We start from the raw sequence: 21,514 nt of genomic DNA on the forward strand, positions 1-21,514 counted from the left end.
TTATTGTAAAGATTAACTTACAGATAAACATACATAGCACAGTATCTGGTAAATGACAAATGCTCAATACATTGTTAAATAAATAAAATAACGCTTGCTGCAATGATTAAAACAAAATATATTTTGCCCAAACTTCTTACTACTACTATAATACACACATGCACACATATAATCTATTTATTTAAATGTTATGGTTATCCCTAGAGCATTAGGAATGTTAATAGTTAAGACTCAAAAAAGCAAAAAAAAATTATATACCTGAGGGCATTAAAAATTTTAAAATAGTTTGACTTTAAACCAACTAATCTAAAGCAAACATGCTAAAATTCTATTTCTTGAAATCAAGGAACAAATTAATTTTAATATTTCAACTGAAAAATTTAACTGTTTTCTTTGTAAAAATAATGGTTTTATAATTATTTTCCCTCCACATTAACTTCTTTGTGTGTTTTAAATAAAATTTTATTGAAGTATGGCATACATACAAAAATGTGTATGAATCCTAAGTATACAGACTTTGACAAAATAAATGCCCACTTGTTACCAGTGCCTAAATCAAGAAATAGAATATAACCAGCAATATAATTTTCCCCTCAAGACACTCCCAGCAACTATGTGTTTCACTGTTTACTAATAACCAGAATCTATACTTGCATCACTATAGTTTTATCTGCTTTTGAACATTATATAAATGGTATCATATAACATGCATACCATCAATTTTGAACTTTATGTCTATGAGTACCAATAGTTTAATCTCATTGCTATACAGCTTTCCATTATACAAATATGCCACAATTTATTTATTCATTCTTTTGCTGATGGACATTTAGATTTCTTTCAGTTTGGGGCTATTTCAAATAGTGTCGATACAAATGTTCTTTTATTTGTCCTTGGGCACAAATATCTATGTACATCTGTTAAGTATATATCTTAGAGTGGTACTGTTAAAAGTGATGAGAATGTTTATGTTCAGGTTTGATAAATACTGCCAAATAATTTCAAGAGTAGGTCAACTTATACTCCTACCAGTAATGGATGAAAGTTCCAGTTGCTCCAATCCTCGCTAGGATATTTTCATTTTAGCCATTCTAGTGGGCATGTATCTTACTATGGTTTCAATTTGCATTTCCCTGATGATAAGTGAAGTTGAGCACCATTTCATATGTTTATTGGTCATTTGGAAATCCTCTTTTGGGAAGTGCTGCTTAAGTCATTTTTCTATAGAGCTGACCATCTTGCTTACTGATTTGTAAATGCTTTTATATACTGTACCAAGCTGGATATATGAATTGCAAATATCTCCTCTGTTTGAATAATGAATGAGTTTTGAATTCTAATACTTGTCCTATATTTATTGAGATGATCACATTTTTTTTCTTTACTTGTTCAATGTAGTGAATTACATTGGTTTCTGAATGATAAATCAACTTTGTATTCATAAAATAAAAACCAACTTTATCATGACATATTTTTTCATTTTTAAATCATTAGTACAGATTCAATGTTTCAATATTTTAAGACTTTTACATCTATGCTTATGATATATACTGACCTGCAATGTTCCTTTACTGTAAGATCCTTTTCATGCCTACCTTCAAGGTTTCACTTAAGTCAATTTGGTTAAAAAAAAAAGTCACGAAGTATTCACTCTTTTCCCATTTCCTGGCAGAGTTTGTAAAAGATTAGTGTTGATTCTTCTTTAAATACTGGAACATACTCAATGGGCACAGGGAGTCTTTGTGGAAAGATTTCCAATTATAGATTCTACTTTAATAAATATGACTATTTTCTATTTTTTCTTAACTTAGTTTAGCTTAAGTTGGGTTTTTGTGGAAATTTGCCCAGTTAATCTAAATTGTCAAATTTATTGGTACCAAGGTATTTGTAATAGCGTTTTATTTTCCTTATAATATATGCGATACCTGCAGTAACATGACACTTTCTGTTTGTTAAAAATTTGATAGCTTGCTAAGAGTTTATTGTTCTAGGCTTTTCAAAGAGCTAAAATGTGTCACTGTATATTTTTATCTCTTGTACAAATGCTTTTTATTTCATTTACTTCTCTTTATTATCTTCCTTTTGCTGTCTTTGAGTTTAACTTTCTGGTTATTTTTTTTCTACTTTCTACAGATGGCAGTTTAGATCATTTCTACCCTTGTATCTTTTCTAACGTATGATTTAAAGCTATAAATATTTTCCTAATCACAACTTTAGCTATAGCCACACTTTTACTATGTCATAATTTCATTATCATTGAACTGAAAATATTTTTTCACTTTTATTGTAATTTAGACGTATATTGCTTAATTTCCAAACACATGAGAATTGTCTAGTTACCTTTCTGCTGGTTTATAGCTTAATTCAATTCTGCTCAAAGAATATACTCTCAATATTTTCAATCTTTTGAAATTTGTAGGAACTTGCTTTATGGCCCAACGTGACTGATTTTGTCAAATGTTCCATGTGCACTTGAAAAGACTGTATAGTCAAGTCATTGTAGGATGCCGGGTTCAATACATGACAACTAGGTCATTTTTTAATCTTCTTTTTCGTATCATTTGCATCTTTACTGAATTTTTGTCTGCCAGGCATTAAAGCTACATTAGACTGTTCTAAAGAGGAAATTTTTATATCTCTGATACATTCACCATTTTCTCATTATTAAACATCTTTACCTGACATGATGCTTCTTGTCCTAAAGTACACTTAAATATTACACAGCTATGTCACCTTTCTACTGGTTACTTTTTCATGCTACATCTATCTGTCTGTCTGTCTGTCTGTCTGTCTGTCTGTCTATCTATCTATCTATCCATCCACCCACCCACCCATCCTTTTACTTTCAACTTTATCTTTATATTTAAGCATGTCTCTTATAAACATGGTATCACTGAAATCTTTCAGTTGGTTTTAACCTGATGTAATTCAAAGTATTTGGTCTATTAACATTTTTTTTTCTTTTCAATATGCTGTTTGTTTATTATAGCTTTGGACAAGTTTTTCTTTCTTTTTAAAAATTTTTTTCAACTATAGTTGAGATGCAATATTATATTAGTTTCAGGTGTATAATATAGTATTTAGCCATTTATACAACCTACAAAGTCATCACCCAGATAAGTCTAGTACCCACCTGACAACATACATAGTAATTACAATATTAACTATATTCCCTATGCTGTATTTTACATACCCATGACTGTTTTTGTAATTGACAATTTGTACATCTTAATTCCTTCTCCTTTTCATCCATCCCCCAAACTCCCTCCCATCTGGCAACTATCAAAAGGTTCTCTGTATTTATGAGTTTCTATTTTGCTTGTTTATTTTTTAGATTCTGCATGTAAGTGAAATCATATGGTATTTGTCTTTCTTTGTCTGACTTATTTCACTTATTTCACTTAATACCCTCTAGGTCCATCCATGTTATCACAAATGGCAAGACTTTTTTTTAAGGCTGAGTAATATTCCATTATATATATGTACCACCTCTTCTTTAGCCATTCATTTATCAATGGAGACTTAGGATGCTTCCATATCTTGGCTTTCTAAATAATGGTGCAATAAACATAGGGGTGTGTACATCTTTTTGAATTAATGTTTTGGATTTCTTCAGATAAGTACCCAGAAGTGGAATTGCTAGGTCATAAGGTAGTTCCATTTTTAATTTTTTGAGGAACCTCAGTACTGTTTTCCAAAGTGGCTGCACCAATTTACAATCACACTACCAGTGCACGAGGGATCCCTTTTCTCCACATCCCTGCCAACACTTGCTGTTTGTTGATTTATTTTTTTTAATCCTCACCCGAGGATATGTTTTATTTTGCTTTTAATCTCCACCCAAGGCTATGTTTAGAGAGAGGAAGAGAAAGGGAAGGAGGGAGGGGGAGAGGGAGAGAGAAGCATTGATCGGTTGCCTCCCCTACACGCCCTGACTGGTGATTGAAACGCAACCTAGGTATGTGCCCTGACCAGGAATCAAACCCAATACCTTTTGGTGTACAGGATGACGCCCAACCAACTGAGCCATCTGGTCAAGGGTGTTTGTAGATTTATTGATGATTGCCATTCTGACAGGTATAAGGTAATATCTTATTACGGTTTTAATTTTCTATTCCCTAATGGTTAGTGATGTTCAACATCTTTTCATATGTCTACTGGCCATCTATATGTCCTCTTAAAGAAATGTCTTTTCAGGTCCTCTGCCCATTTTTAATTGGATTAGTTTGTTGTTCTGGGGTATGGGTTTTTTTGGGGGTGTATGTGTGTTAAGTTGCATGAGTTCCTTATACATTTTGGATATTAACCCCTTATCAGACGTATCATTGGTGAATATATTCTCTCATTCAGCAGGCTTCCTGTCAATGGTTTCCTTTATTGTGCAAAAACTTTTTAGTTTGGTGTGGACCCATTTGGTTATTTTTCTTTTGTTTCCCTTGCCTGAGGAAATATATCAGAAAAATATTGCTCAAAGAAATGTCAGAGCTTTTACTATGTTTTCTTCTAGGAGTTTTATGGTTTCGAGTCTTACATTTAAGTCTTTAATTCATTTTGAGTTTATTCTTGTATATGGTATAAAAAGGTGCTCCAGTTTCATTTCTTTGCATGCATCTGTCCAATTTTACCAACACTATTTACTGAATAGACTGTCTTTACCCCACTGTATGTTCTTGCCTCCTTTGTCAAGTATTAACTGACCATTTAAGCATGGGTTTATTTCTGGGCTCTCTATTCTGTTCCATTGATCTATACGTTTTCATGCCAGTACTGCGCTTTTATAATTACTATGGCCTGTAGTATAGTGTGATATCTGGTAGCATTATACCTCCAACTTTCTTCTTTCTCATGCTTGCTTTGGCTATTCAGGATCTTTTGTGGTTCTATATAAATTTTAGGATTATTTGTTCTTGTTCTGTGAAAAATGGCATTAGTATTTTTGATAGGAGTTACACTGAGTCTATAGATTGCTTTGGGTTGTATGGACATTTTTAACAATGTAAATTCTTCCTATCCATGAGCATGGCATATCCTTCCATTTATCTGTATCTTCAATTTCTTTCTTTAACCTCCTTGGTTAAATTTATTCTGTGGGTTTTTGTCAAATGCTTTTCCTGCATCTACTGATATGATTTTTATCCTTCATTTTATTTATGTGGTATATCACATTAATTGATTTGCAGATATTGAACCAAGCTTGCATCCCTGGACTAAGTCCCACTTGATCATGGTTTATGATCTTTTTAATGTATTGCTGAATTCGACATGCTAATATTTTGTTGAAGATTCCTACATGTATGTTCATCAGGAATATCGGCCTATAATTTTATTCTATTTTTGTAATGTCTTTGTCTGGTTTTGGAATCAGGGTAATGCTAGCCTCATAAAATGACCATGTGAGCCTTCCTCCTCTTTGATTTTCTGAAACAGTTTGAGAAGAATAGATGTGAATTGTTTGGCAAAATGCACCTGTGAAACCATCTGGCTCAGGGCTTTTGTTTGTTGGGAGTTTTTTGATCACTGATTTTATTTCATCAGCTGTAACAGGTCTGTTCATAAATTCTATTTCTTGATTCAGTCCTGAAAGATTATTCGTTTTTAGCAATTTATCCATTCCTTCCTGGTTGTCCAATTTGTTGGCATGTATCTGTTTGTAGTATATTCATATGATCTTTGTATTTCTGTGTTGTCTCCTCTTTTATTTCTGATTTATTTGGTCATCTCTTTTTTTCTTGGTAAGTCTGGTTAAGCGTTTATTAATTTTGTTTATCTTTTCAAAGAACAAGCTCTTGGTGTCATTGATCTTTTATATTGTTTTTGTAGACTCTTTTTTGTTTATTTCACTCCTTTCTACTCACTTTGGGTTTGTTTCTCCTCCTCCTCATCTCCCTCCCGCTTCTTCTTCTTTTCCTTTTACCCTGCTTTTGCATTTAATGTTTTAGAACTGTACAAAGATTCTCACTTCCTAGGCAGAAATATAATTTAGATAGTATTAGGAGTTTCTTCAAATTATTTTAAATTTTCATTTATAAACTACTACATTATGATGAGATGCCCTAAAATAATCACATTGTTGTTGTTGTTGTTGTTATGTAACAATGAAAATCTGTTAGGAAAAAAGGTTGCTTTTTATACTTGCTTGTACTTTTAAATACTGTGAGAAAGAGGTAAGTAGAGCAGTTGGAAAAGCCCATCATGGTAGCAGGCAATCTTTGGAGACAATGTTCTTAATTCAGTCATGTCTTCCACAGAGCTTTAAGAATGTGATTTCAGCCTGGCTGGTGTGGCTCAATGACTGAGCACCAACCCAGGAACCAAGAGGTCACCAGTTCGATTCCCAGTTAGGGCACATGCTCGGGTTTCGGGCTCCATCCCCAGTAGGGGGCATGCAGGAGGAAGCCAACTGATGAAGTTTCTCTCTCTAATCTCCCTTCCTCTCTAAAAATCAATTAAAACATTAAAAAAAGTGTCCCTTTAACATAGTCTCCAGAAGTATCCGATTTAATTGCTGAATATAGGTAATAGCTTCAACACTTCTTAAACTCTGGCTCGGGTGTCCAACAGGTCAATTTCTGATCCGGAAACCATTACTTGGTTCAGAGTAAACTCATCAGTTCCAACACTCTTCAAATCTTGAGTTAGTCTTTCAGCTAAAAGGGCACACATGTCCCTTGCACAATGAACTATGGCCAGCAGTAAGTCTTCAAAATGCCCAGAAAATTCTCCTTTTATGCTGTCCTCAATGTCCTTCTGGCTAATATTTCTGTATTTATCAAATGCTATTTTTATTTATTTAATTTATATTATTTTTAAAAATATATCTTTATTGATTTCAGGGAGAGGAAAAGAGAGGGAGAGAGACAGAAACATCAGTGATGAGAGAGTCATCGATCAGCCACCTCCTACATGCCCCTGACTGGGGATCGAGCCCGCAACCCAGGCATGTGCCCTGATCGGGAATCAAACCCTGATCGCCTGGATCCCAGGTCAACACTCAACCGCTAAGCCACGCCCGGCCGGGCTCAATGCTATTTTTAGTTGAGGAAAGCTCCTTAGACATAGGATCTCAGTGAATTTATCTTCATTCATGCCCCATCTGTTCTCACCAGCATTATAGAGAATCTGGGCATCCTTTTTGGCCAGCTGCTCATCCACTTTTAGACTTTTATCTCTTCTGCCATTTGCCAAAGTCAACAGAAGTTTCTGGAAGTTATCAAATGTTTCAGAGATTCTAATGTCATCTCCAAGACTCTTCTTATATACTGTGTAGTAGGCTTGAGAAATCTCCATCTGCCTGCTTGACCAGGTGGTTAAGACTTCAATCAATGTATCTTCATTTGCTCCAGTGCCCTTCTTCAACTGCTTCACATCAAACACTGCAGGAGGAGTCACAAGGGCCACCATGAGATGCTCAAAGTGGCCAGAGAGACTGCCCTTCAAGTCATCTTTCAGTTTCTTTCCATATGCTGCTTGACATTTCTTAACAATCAGCTGCCACTGTAAACTTGATCTCAGAATGCTGATGAGTGTTTTCATCAATTCCAATTCCTCCAGATTGCCTTAAGAATTGCTTCCGCTCCACTGATGGGCTAAAGCCTGAATAATACCGCACTGTCCCTCGGTGTTCCACCCAGAGAGATGCCATGCTATCCCACCTTTGCCTTGAGTTCAGATTGCACTAACCCTGAAGTGGGGCCCGGTGTGCGGAGAACCAGGAATCAGGTGTATGTCCCATGTGCTAGTATTCTGGAACTGGTTCCCTGCCAGGCTTGTTTGTTCTTCTTTTTCTAGTTTCTTTAAGTGTAAGGTTAGACTATTTGAGATTTTATTTCTTGAGGTAGGTCTGTATGGCTATAAGTTTCCCTCTTAGAAACACTTCCTTGGGACCTAAGTGGTAAGACTGATGCTAAGAATCCCCTGCCTGACCATGTCAGTATTGCAGAATGCAAAGATGAGATACTGCCCACCAACCCCACCTTGGAACAGAAGGGTGGGAAGCCACAGCTGTATGCCGTGTCCTAGCCATTACCAACAGCTACCCCAGCAACTTTTTCATTTCCATTTGCATGAAATATCTTTTTCCATCCATTTCTAAACTTTCAGTCTGTGTATGTCTTTTGATCTTTAATGGGTCTCTTGTAGACAGCATATGTATGGGTCTTATTATCCATTCAGCTACCCTGTGTCTTCTGATTGGAGCATTTAGCCATTTATATTTAAAGTGATTATTGATAGGTATATAGTTATTGTCATTTTATTATTCATATTTATGTTCTTTTTATTCACTTCTTAAAGCAGTCCCTTTAACATTTCTTGTAATAATGGTTTAGTGGTAATGAACTCCTTTAGCTTTTTCATGTCTGGGAATGTCTTTATCTTGCCTTTGATAGTAAATGACAGCCTTGCTAGGTAGATTAACCTTGGTTGTAGGTCCATGCTTTTCATTATTTTAAATATATCATGCCAATCCCTTCTGTACTGCAAAGTTTCTGTTGAGAAATCAGCTGACAGTCTTATGGGAGCTCCCTTGTACATAACTAGTATTTTCTTGCTGCTTTTAAGATTCTCTTTGTCTTTAACCTTTGTTATTTTAACTATGACATGTCTTGATGTGGGCCTCTTTGGGTTTATCTTGTTTGGGAATCTCTGCACGTCTGGACTTGCATGTCTATTTTTACCAGGATAGGGACACTTTAGGTCATTATTTCTTTAAAGACGTTTTCAATTCCTTGCTCTCTCTTCTCCTTGTGACCCTATAATGTAAATGTTGAACCTATTGTCCCACAGGTCCCTTATCTTCTAAATCACTAATTCAATTCTCTGCTTCATCTAATCTAATGTTGATTCTCTCTAATGTATTCTTCATTTCTTTTATTATATTGTTCACTTTTTAAAATGTCTTTATGGCTTTCAGTTAGAGGGGGAGAGAGAGAGAGAGGGAGAGAGAGAAATAGAAACATCAATGATAAGAGTGTCATTGATCAGCTGCCTCCTAGATGCCCCCTATTAGGAATTGTGCCCCCAACCCTAGCATGTGCCCTGATGGGGAACTGAACCACGATCTCCTGGATCATAGGTAAATGCTCAACTGCTGAGCTGAGCCAAGCCAAACAGGCTATTTTTCACTTTTGATTGGTTCTTTTTTTGTTTCTATTCATTTTTATGTTTCCTATCTCTCTGCTGTTCTGAGTTCATGTACTCTTCCCATATATGTTCACTGAGCACGCTTATAACCAGTGTTTTGAATTCTGTATGTGGTAGACTGCTAGCTCCATTCTGTTCAGTTCTTTTTCTTGTCCTGTTATTTCATTTGGGACATGTTTCTTTGTCTCCTCACTTTGGCTGACTCACCAAGTTTGTTTCTATGTGTTAGGTAGCTGTTATGCCTCCCAGTCTTGGCAAAACAGACTTATATAGTAGGTGTCCTGTGGGGCCCAGGGATACCCTAGCTGGGTGCTCCAAGGGTGTCCCTTATGTGGTTGTATGTGCTCTCCATTTGTAGTTAAGCCTTGAATGTTGTGATGCAATAGAAGGGATTGACCCTCAGTCTGAGTGGCTATGAGGAATGGCTGTGACTACAGTGGTGAAGCTGTTGTACAGGGCTGACCCCCCAGAATGGGCTTCACTTTAACGGCTGCTTAGCCCATCCTCTGAGTGTGTCATTTGTGGAGATGGTTGGATGGTTGGTTCCGGAGCCTCTCAGGAGGGCTCTGGTGCAGGCCAAGGTCAGCCACTGCCTATATCCAGCCCAGGGTTTCCTGGTAGGAGCTACAAAATGATCCACACTTGGTTGCCACTTGTGCTTATCTTGGAAGTGCCTGTGAGAGGCTAAGCTGTGAAGTGAGGCAGGCTGCCACTAGTGCTGGTCTTGGAGCTGTTTAGCAAGAGGTATGGGGCACATTGAGGCCAGACACTGCTTGTTTGGGGTCTGTGAACCTTTCAGAGATTTTAGGAAAGTGATAGACAGGCTGTTTGTGTGGAGCCACAGCTAAAAGAGATCCCAGCTGTTGCCAGAATAGGGTTGTTGGGATGTCAGGGTATCACCAGGGTGGGATGAATGGTGTTAGCCAGGTTAATGGATCATTCAGATTGGCACCTGTCAGCACCTGCAGGCTGGGTGGGGGAGGGCTCAACAAAGGAACAATGGTGTCTATCAGCACTTTAGTCCTGGAGAGAGCTGCCCCACCAACCCTAACCCAGAAGTTAGTTAGTTCAGTTCCTTCTTGAGTGTCCCTGGCACTTTTCAAGCTGCTGCCCCTGTGCTGGAGCTCAGAATAAGTGAGTTTGTGAGCAAGTGAGTCTGTACATGGTCCCTTTAAGTCCGGCAGTGCCTAGGTTTCCATCTTAGCCACAATCTGCACTGGTTTTCAGAACCAGAAGTTATGGTGACTCCTCTTATTGGCACTGGAGCCCTGAGCCAGAGCTGGGTGTGGGGTTAAGATCCCTCACTTCTCTGGGGGACCTCCAAAGCCAAGATATCCCTCCTATTTCTTAACTGCCACACCATGGATAGAAGATCTGCCGGTTCCTACCAGTCTTGACATGGTTTCTTCTTTATATCCTTAAGATAATGAGACTTCTGTTTAGCTAGACTTCAGGTGGTTCTCAGTCCTATAATTTAGTTGTAATTTTGATGTGGTCATGGAAGAAGGTGAGCATAGCATTTACCTACTCCACCATCTTGACCAGAACTCTGCTTGGTCTATTAATATTGATTATAATCAATATATTTGGACTCATACCTGACAATCCATTATTTTTTTCTTTGTCTGACCTGATCTATGTTTCTGTTTCTCTCATTTCTTGTCTCCTTTTAAGCTAAGCAAGTATTTTTTGTTTTCACATTTTATCATCTTTATTAGCTTTTAAGGTGCGTATTCATTTGCTATTCTTTAGGTGGTCACTTAAAAGACTACAACAAATATCCGTAACATTTAAGCCTAATATATTTTTAGGACTTCTACCTCTTTCTAGATAACCCAAGGACCTTAGAATAATTTAAGTCCATTTACCCAACCATCTTTTGTGCTGTTTTCATGCACTTTGATTATCTACATATTTTAAGCCCCACAAGACATTATTATTGTGTTTTTAGTAATATTCATTTATATTTACAAATATTATTTACTCCTTCATTGCTCTTCATTCCTTCCTGTAGTTCTGTTTCCAGCTGATATCATTTTCCTTCTACCTGGAGAACCCTCTTTAGTATTTTAGTGAAGATCTTCTGGTGACAAATTCTGAGTTTTGTTAATCTGGAAATGTCTTCACATCATTTTCACTTTTCAAGACTATTGTCACTAGGTACAGAATTCTGGGTTAGCTTCATTTTCTTGTAACACTTAAAATATGCCAAGCTATGTCTTTGGCTTCCATTATTTTAGTTGAGAAGTCATTTGTCAGTCTTTCCATTGCTCAGTTAGGTAATGTTTATTTTTCTCCCCTCTGACTGCTTTTAAGAAATTTTTGTTTTCTTTCATTTGGAGCACTTTGCATCTGGTATGGTTTTCTTTGTATGGTATCCCACTTTACATTAAAAGTGGTTCATGAACCGGTGACTTGATATGTTGGACATTATGCCTTTCTTTCTCGTGTGACTCCAATTACACACATTTAAGAACCTTTCATCCTTTCCTGTATGTCTTTCATATCTTTTTCTCTATTTACCCATCCATTTTGTTCTCTATGCTTGGATAGTTCTACTGACTCATCTATCAGTTCATCAATCATTTCTTCTCCTATGGCCAATATGCTTTTAAACCTACCTTTTCAGTTTTATAATTTCAGTTGCATTTTTTGGTTTTAGAATTTCCATTTGAATGAATATATACCTATATCTTTTATTTTTTTTCCATTTTCTGATAGACAAGAAAATTTCTATCTTTTTACCTAGTATTTGAAAATATAATACATGCCTGACAATTTGGTAATTGGGTCATCTATGAGTCTATAAATATTGTCTGTATTTTTCTTAGCCTCATTTCTTAATGTCTGATATTATATATGAACAAATTATAAAGGCTCTGGATGATGTTATCTCTCTTTAGAGAGGATCCACCCTATTCTCTCTGGTGAGTAGCTAGAATAACAAACAGATCATCTTAATCTAATCAAGGACAGCTTCAAAGCTTGTTTTCCATTTTTATAAAGTTCAATCTATCAAATGGTTTACCCCCTTTTCCTAGGTACAGCACTGTGAGACTGCAAAAAAACTAGAATCTGCTTTTCTGTTTAGCTTCTTAGCCTTTTACCCTGTGCAGCTTAAGAATTTAGAAAATGGCCCGGCCGGGTGTGGCTCAGCGGTGGAGTGTCAACCTGGGATCCAAGCGATCGGGGCTCGATTCCCAGTCAGGGCATATGCCCAGGTTGTGGGCTTGATCAATGACTCTCTCATCATTGATGTTTCTATCTCTCTCTCCCCCTCCTTTCCTCTCTCTGAAATCAATAAAGATATATTTAAAAAAAAAAAAAAAAGAATTTAGAAAATGCCTTGAAGAAAAAACCGTCTTATTCTCAGGCTCCCTTCTCCATGTCCGGATCATGGTCCTTCAAGTCCTGGCAAGCCTAGACTCCAAATTTTGTCTCTACAGCTCTATGAGATTCCTAAAAAGTTTGTTGACTTCTCTGTTCTTAAATGTGGCCCTATGTCGAGAATCTTGGTTTCCTGACCTATAACAAAAATTGACAACTTCCCACGAGGAGAAAAACACTTCACAGATATAGATTTACCACTCCACAATTCTCTCTCTAGGATCTAAGCCCCGAAGGTCCAGTTTGCCTAGGCAGCTCTGTGATGCTTCGCAACAGACTTTTTCAGTTGTTCTCAGCATGAATATTAGTCTGCCACAAGCTACTCCATCTTAGCTGGAAACAAATGTCCCACCTACATTGATTGTATTTTAAGCCTTGAATCAAAATATCCTTTGTACTTTGCCATGATTTGTCTACTAATTTAGAACAGATGCAAATTCTATACACAGACTATAAACAACATGCGCACACACTTATATTATAGTTCAGATTTGCATAGTATTGTTACAACTCTGTATGTGACTAATACGTAAGAAAATGTGATTATACATCAATAAAAGCCTGAAATCTTTCAAAAATGGTTGCTTCCTTGACGACTGAGACACCAAAGTACATGGTCAATATCTTTTAGACCTCTATGTATCCACCAACTATGCAGTGCATTTTGATGTTCATGTTAAAATATTTCATTGTAACCTACCACTTTTCAGACTATTCGTAGGAAGACTTATTAGTGTTCAATGAAGGAGGAAACCTTTAAAAGTTATGTTTTAATAAATTGTTGGGGAATCAGTTTAGTAGCTCCTATGTAGTAAAGGTAAATATATTCCAGAAAAATTAATTCAGTTATATATACATAAACATCTCTCTATATGTGTATGCTGGATCATGACATAAAATGTATATTTCTTACTGTGACTTATAGTCAAAAGTTTGAAAACCACTTCTCTATAAAATTATCAAAGAGGCCTTGATTTCTTTTCATGAGGCACAAAAAAACAACAGATCTGTTAACTATTACTCATGGGTAATAACTTCTTACCTTTTTAGAACACTTGGCTGTGGTTTTCAGACAGCATTTCTTATGGCAAGCATACTTGCATACTGAAAAACAGGTTCAGAATGCAGAATTTTTAGAAGTCTGTGCATTAATGACAAGAACTTAAAAAGCTTTTAAGTTTATTTTGGACATAAATTTTTTTCTTTAAATCTGAGACTGCTATAATATCATACAATATTAGAAAGAAAAAATTTTTTAACTCATTCTTTATAAATTCAATTTACTTATTTAACCCATTCTATTTGGAAATAATAAAGTTGAAAAACATGCCTAACATTCTAATCAATGTCTATACATTTTATTTTATTTTACCCACTTTCCTCCCCTCCCATATTCCAGTAGAATATTTATCTCTGTGGTTTGATTCACAAAATAGTTTTTCATGTTTCCCTCATATACCTGCTCTACAATCTGCTAAAATGCCAGAAATATCTATTAGAAATCATTCCAATGGGTAAGGAAGGCATTACTGCCAAAGACCTTTATTGAAATAAAAACAAACCAGACAGCACATTAAGGTGTAAGAAAGGCCTTATAGGTCCAGAATAGAGCTCTGAAGAACCAAACATAAAAATTATCAGTTGTGTTTGGGAAGATAAGATAAAGAAAAGGTTCAGAGCAGAAATAACTTCTTAGAGCAAGAGAAAATAGGGTGTCTAGGCAGTTGGGAAGAGGCACACTAAGAGGAAGATACTGAAAACACACTTGGCCTATGTCATTTTGCTACATAGCTCTAGCACCTGCATATCATATCCTTGACCATCTATAGTACAACATGTGGCGTTTTCAAGGCCAAGATCAAGTAAGGACATCATTGTACTGGTGAAATCACCAGTATGGTCACAAAGAAAGTTAGTAAATCTACTAAGAAATCAAACCAAGCCCACCCAAGTCATAAAAAAGCAGATTCTTTACATTTTCAGTTTCAAATCAGAGAGAAAATTATACCAAACCAACAGGAATTAGACTAACATTAAACAATCACTACAGCTTTTTAAACTACTACTAACAAAACAAAACAAAAGGAAACAATTGTTGCACCATAGAACAAATGAACATATCCAGTAATACTGGTGATTTGGCTATGGTGAATATGACTTTTAGCCTTTAGTAAATAAACCCTCACAGAATTACTGACAGCACTGGGGTAGATCCATGAAATGACAGGAATGGAAAAAAGGTCTTCTGTAAGCCAGAACCAAGCTGACCTACAAAAAGTCTCTACTAACATTCTAGAACATATATTCTGATGAAAGGATTACCATAGAAAAAAAGGTACCTTTCTGGTTATAATCTAAGAATTCATTAGTTAATTAATCCATCCATTTATAGGTCCATCTACCTAACATATATTTATTAAAACTTACAATGTGCCAGAACTGTTTTAGGCACTGGTGATACAGAAGGGACAGATTAAGTTTCCCAATCTTATACAGCATACATTCTAGTGGGACAAACTAACAAACAAGAAAACAAATGAATACTTAATATAATCTTGAGTGGTGATAAGTGCTATAAAGACTTTTAAAGCTGAGTAAGGGGACAGAGAATTAGGGGACAGGGTGGCATTTGAAGTAAGAGAGTAAAGAAAGAGCTCTCTAACAGATAACATTTGAGTAGAGACATGAATTAACTGAAATAGTAAGTCTTACTAATATCTGGAAGAAGAGCATTTCAGATAGACTGAGCTGCAAGTACAGAGACCAAAGAACAGGAAAATATCTGGTTTGGCTACCAAGGGTAGTGAGAGATGAAGTTAGAGAATTAGAAAGTGTGACTTTTTCCTTTATGCTAAAGACATAGGAAAACTAAGGGAACACTGGCCAGTGTGGCTTGGTTGGAGTGTTGTCCCATATGCCAGAAGGTGGTGAGTTTGATTCCCAGTCAAGTCAGGGCACGTGGGGGAGGCAACAGATCAAAAGTATCTTTCTCACACTGATGTTTCATTTTCTTTCTCTCTCTCCCCACTCTACTCTCTAAAAGCAATTACAATTTTTTTTTTTTTTTTTTAAAGTAGAAGAGGGCTTAAAAAGAAAAAGAAAACTAAGGGAAAAAGAAATGTTAAATAGTTTTAAAAAATCCTTAAAGATCTCTTATACTTACATTTACAAACAGAGGCTCGGTCCATTATCCATATCAAAGAAGAACAGAACTCACAGTATGTAGGAATGCTATACTGAGTGGCCTTAAAGATATGACCATTGTGCTCTTCCACCTGAGTGAAAAAATATAGCTATTAATATTAAAGCCAACAGTAAATGTTGCTCTAATATGGTCAGCCAATGGGAAATCCTTCAATCCCTTAAGTCCTTCTGAGCGCTTATTCAAGAAAATCATGAACTTCTAAGAAATAAAAGTAAAATATGTGTTCCCTGCCTTCAAAAAGCTAACAATTTAGTAGAGAAACAAGACCAACTTATATGAAAATCAGAAAGCAATGCTACAAACACATAAGAGCTGTCTTATGTGAGTCTAACCAGCATGTTAAACTAAAAGCTGCAGTTCTCAAATTTTTATTTTTAACCTCAAAAATCTTTTACACTTTTGAAAATTATTGATGACCTCAAATAACTTGTTTATATGAGTTATACCTACTGATATTTACTACGATAAAAATTAAAACTGAAAAAATTTTATTTATCCAATTCATTTAAAATTAACACTAAACATATTACATGTTAACATAAATAACATTTTTATGAAAAACGACTATATCTTTAAAAAAAAAAAGTAATGACAAGCAGAGTACTGTTTTAACTTTTTGTAGATCTCTTTAATGTCTGGCTTCATAAAAGATACCCGCATTCTCATATCCCCATCTTCATTCAACCTGTTGGCAGGTACAATTTAGTTTGAAAGATATGAAGAAAATCCAGGTTCACACAAATATAAACTTGATAAAAATAAAAGAGTAATTGTCCTTTCAGATAATACTACATCAAAACTCTACAAATGATACCTTAAAGGTTAATTGAAATATGGAAACTAAAACCACACCAATAAACTCTTCATGCTTTGTGACATTAAAATCCACTTTTCTGAGCTTCATTAAAATTTACAACTTTTATTTCAAAGTACCATTAAGAAAATAGAAAGATAAGCTACAGATACAGAGAAAATTTTTGCAAATCACATATCTGATAAAGAACGTCTATCTAGAATATACGAAGAACTGTTACAACTTAAAAATAAGATAACTTAATTTAAAAATGGGAAAAATATTAGACAGTTTATTAAAGTAGTACATATGGCCAATAGGCGCATGTAAAGATACTCAAAATTATCAGTAATCAGGGAAACGCAAATTAAAACTATGATGAGATACTGTTTCACACTCACTAGAATGGCTATAATTTAAAAAGACATTAACAACTGTTGGTGAGGATGTGGAGAAAATGGAACCCTCAGATATTGCAGTTGGGGCTGTACAATGGTACAGTCACTTGGAAAACAGTTTAGCAATTTTTGGAAATATTCGACATAGAGTTATCATATGACCCAGAAATTCTATTCTTAGGTTTACACCCAAGAGAACTGAAAACACGTGTTCACACAAAAACCTGTAAACGAATATTCACATAGCAGCATTATTCATAATACCCCAAAAGTGAAAACAACTTAAATGCCCATCAAGTGATAAAAAGAGAAATAAAATGTATTATATACACACAATGGGATAGTATTTCAGCACCCCAAAACACCAAACTACTGACATACATAACTTGAATGAACCTCAGAAACATTATGCTATGAAGCCACGTGCAAAGGCTACACATTGTATGATGCCATTTATAGAAAATGACCAGAAAATGCTAAAATATAAAAACAAAAAGTAGATTAGTAATTGCCTGGAACTGAGGATGGTAAAGGGCAATGCCCACAAACTGGCATAAAAAATCTTCTTGGGGTAATGTAAATGTTCTAAAATTGGATTGAGGTAATTATTATAATTTTGTAAATTTATTGAAAATCACTGAAGTGTATAGTTAGAAGGGATAAATTACATTGTAACTAAATTTACCTCAATAAATCTCTTTTAAAAAACATTTTGGTCTATCCTACACTTTAAATGGACATGATTTTATAGTATTATGCATTGGTGATTCAGAGAACACTAGTTCACAGAGTTGTGCAGCCCTTCCAAATGTTGACACATTTTATTTTACACTATCAGAAAGTCATATTCCTTCATATTATCAACAATCTCATTAGAAGATTCTTTACTGGAAAGCTGTCATACACACAGTGGGAAATAAACGTTTTCCACAATTTTAATTTTTGCTTGAAAGCTCAAACTTTACCACTGAAAATAAAGCCAGGTGTTTTCTTTGAAGTGAAAGGGTCACTTTGTTCATTTTCAGAAAATGTTTGCCAAATACCTAAGTCTACGTAAATATAGCTTGTTAATAAAGTAAAAGTGATTTATATTTTAAAAAGTGGCTAGAGACACGTTAACATAAAATTGTACAAAATGTTCCTAGTATCATTACTCATACTAGCAAAAAAGTGGAAAAACGGAAAGACCATAAACTAATGAATAGATAAAGAAAATGTAGTATAATCTATACAGTGGAATACAAATTTGGCTATAAAAAGGAATAAAGTACCATACATGCTACAACATGCATGAATCTTGAAAACCATATGCTAAGTGAAAGAAGATGGACCCAAAAGGCCAATATTGTACAATTTTTTTTTTCCAATATGAAATGTCCATAATAGGCAAATCCAGAGACAGCAAGTAAATTAGTGGCAGTTAGGGCTGGGGGAAGACAGAATGTATAGTGACTTCTTAGCGGTGATAGTTACCTAATGTAGTGAATACACTCAGGTGCTGCTTAAAATGGGGACACATTCTGAGAAATGCATCATTAGGTGATTTTCTCATTGCGCAAACATCATAGAATACACTTATGAAAATCTAAATGGAATAGCCTACTACATGCATAGGCTATATGGTATAGCTCCTAGGCTACAAATTTACACATGTGACTATACTGAATACTGTAGGCAATTGTAACACTATGTTAAATATTTATGTATGTAAATATATGTAAACGTAGAAAAAGTGTAGTAATAATATAGTATAAAAGATAAGAAATGGTACACATGTATAGGGCATTTACCATGAATGGAGCTTGCTGGATTGGATGTTGCTCTGGGTGAATCAGTGAGTGAGTAGTGAGTGAATGTGAAGGCCTAGGACATTACTGTACATCACTGTAGACTTTATAACTAGACAAGTGAATTCAAAATTCATACGGAAAAAGAAGTAGGAATAGCCAGAAAAGTTATAAAAAAGAAAATTAATTAGGGTGGATTTAGCCCTGCCAATTATCACATAAGAAAAGTTCAGTAATTAAAGTAGTGAATGAATATTCAGATCAACTAATGGGACAGAATAAAAAAGATCCAAGCATAAAGGTGAATTTAGAATATAAAAAAGGTGACATCTCAAATATAGGTAAAAATGGCCTTTTAAATAAATGACGTTAGATTTGGTAAGACGTAAAATTAGATTCGTATCTCATACTATACACCAGGATAAACTACATTAAGATCAGAATTTACGCTGCTGCTGCGGCCCTGGGCCTCGCTGGCCGCTGCACGGCAGCTGGGCCGCGCGCTCCAGCAGCTGGCAGGCCTGGCTGCCTGGCTGCCTGGTTTCCTGGCGCACGCGTGTCAGCCGAGACCCGCACCACTTCCTGCGCCTGTGTGCGCAGCTTGGCTGCATCGCCAACATTTGGATGCTGCATGACTGGAGCGCCTGGCGCACGCTGTTCAGGCAGTGCGGTAGCCACCGCTTCCATGCGGTCTTCTTCCAGCGCTGCCTGCGTGAACCACAGCCCATCTACCCAGACTTGAATGACGTAGTGGGCTGCCACCTAGGGCGTCCCCATCGGGCTCTGGCTGGAGGCCAAGACCCACCCAGAACCTCTGGATAGGAGCGTACAGCCATGGTCACCTCCATTAGAGGCAACTGAAAATTCCACGTCAGAAGAAATTTGGTTGGCATCCCCACAGTGCTATGAATTAAGACTCGCGAACTTTGCCTCTCTGACTTCCACAAATTTTGTTTGGATCATGTATTAGAAGGGGTGGAAAGATGGATGCCGATCACACTGTTAACTGCTGATGGGCACATCTAGCTTTTACCAGGAAATGAGCAGTACTTAGACGACTGAAACTTCTTAGAAAATCTTTTGTCCACTGAAAGAAAGACTGAAAAAATCATGAAGGAAGGCAAGAAATTTCACCGAATAGTGATATACAGTCACCATATTTATAGTATCCACGTGATTGTTCAAAGTATAAACATGTTTACCCTAAGACCTATGTAGTAAGAGTAATTTGTAGTGTATTGCTTATTTGTAAGCTGGCCTACTTTAAGTTGTCCTAATAAATAATGAGGGATAATTAGACTTGCTTGGAACTTAAGTAACTTGGTGCCCATAAAAGTTATAGTACAGTCTTTCATATTTCAAGTGTATTACAGAGCTCTCTTGCTTATTTTATTTAAACCTTACAGTGTCACACAAGCATAAAGTATTAATGATCTTTTTACTGAAATGAGAAAAGAAATTTCACAAGGGTTTCCACTTCTGTATTGTTTTATTATGAAAAGTTTAAATAAATTGCCCCAAAAAGATCAGAATTTAAAAGTAAAAAAATGTGACCATTAAAGTATTAGAAGAAAAAAATTAAGAATTTCTTTTTAACCTTCAGGTGGGGGAAAGTTTAACTGTAACTCCAAATTCAGAGGCTATGAAAAAAAAAGATTGGTAAGTCTAATTTTGTAAAAGTAAAAATCTTCTATATAGCAAGTAACATCAAAAGGTAGGTCAAAAGACAACTGACAAAATGGGAAAACATATTTGCAACTTATATCACCACAAAAGTAATCTGCCTCATATATGAAATTCCTAGAAATTGAGAAAGAAAAGACCCAAAACCCCAATAGAAAAATGGGCAACGAACATAAACATATAGGACATGGGGGAAAATGCAAATGGTACTTAAGAATAAGAAGAGATAAACTCACTGAAAATAAGAGAAAAGCAAATTAAAACTACAACGAGATACAATATTCCTTATCTATCAAACTGGCAAAAATCTAAAAATTTAACAACGCATATTCATACATTACTGTTAAAACTGAAAAATGAGATAACCCCTATGGGGAAATGAAGCACTATTTATCAAAATAACAGATGCATTTTACCTATGACCCAGTAATTCCAATTCTAAGAATATCCCTCCACTCACTCACACTTATACACACACACACACACACACACACACACACACACACACACACACACACACAGAGTTAATGACTTTGCCATTATTATTTGTAAAAGCAGAAGACCAGAAACAACCCAAAGGCTCAGCGAGGAATACTGGCTGTAAAACAGATTTCGATACACTGCTATTATATGTTTTCTATTGCTACTGTAACAAATTACCATAAACTTAGCAGCTTAAAACAACATCCATTTAGTGTCACATAGTTTTGTAGGTCAGAAGTCAGCCAACCATTTTATGAAGCCACCGTTGATAACAAGTCAAATCACAAAAGACAAAGCCACATGTCATTCCAAAATTTTTTAAAGCAATAAATGATTACCCTCCAGGCAGCTGACAAACTTATTCCTTAAATATATCCACATAAATACTGTATGATATGCTTCAGACTGCTGGTCTAAAAATTACTTTTTTATAACATAAAAGATTATGACTTACTAAATCAGTCTCTTTTTTCCTTCTTTTCTTTCTTTCTGCTTTTGGCACCTGGTGGGAAATAAATACAAAAGCTGTGATGTAACAAGGACTAACATACTTTCTGACTTCTTTGCAAATGCTAAGATTTTTGTTCGAAAGGTAACAGAATAATAAGCAAATGGGAGGAAGTTTGAAGTTTGATGA

The 21,514-nt window shown here is 35.7% G+C and overlaps 2 protein-coding genes across 4 annotated transcripts in view; both read right to left on the reverse strand.

Annotated features, from left to right (window-relative positions):
* The window catches only part of MYO9A (myosin IXA), a 271,712-nt gene that overhangs the window by 29,030 nt on the left and 221,168 nt on the right, over nucleotides 1-21,514 (reverse strand). For all 3 annotated transcript variants that reach the window (XM_081129792.1, XM_081129790.1, XM_081129791.1), the window contains 3 exons: nucleotides 21,332-21,379; nucleotides 15,692-15,803; nucleotides 13,571-13,632 (listed from right to left, as the gene is read on the reverse strand). In XM_081129792.1, the coding sequence (XP_080985918.1) occupies nucleotides 13,571-13,632; nucleotides 15,692-15,803; nucleotides 21,332-21,379 (222 nt within the window). The remainder of the gene's footprint in view (nucleotides 1-13,570; nucleotides 13,633-15,691; nucleotides 15,804-21,331; nucleotides 21,380-21,514) is intronic.
* Nucleotides 5,738-7,533, reverse strand: LOC308553697 (annexin A3-like; the record flags this gene model as incomplete). Its single annotated transcript, XM_081129817.1, has 2 exons — nucleotides 5,738-6,776; nucleotides 7,008-7,533. 2 exons carry the CDS (start codon nucleotides 7,531-7,533, stop codon nucleotides 6,535-6,537), a joined length of 768 nt encoding a protein of 255 aa, XP_080985943.1. The 3' UTR covers nucleotides 5,738-6,534.

This window comes from Miniopterus schreibersii, assembly GCF_964146895.1.
Source record: "Miniopterus schreibersii genome assembly, chromosome: 1".
Taxonomy (NCBI): Eukaryota; Metazoa; Chordata; class Mammalia; order Chiroptera; family Miniopteridae; genus Miniopterus; species Miniopterus schreibersii.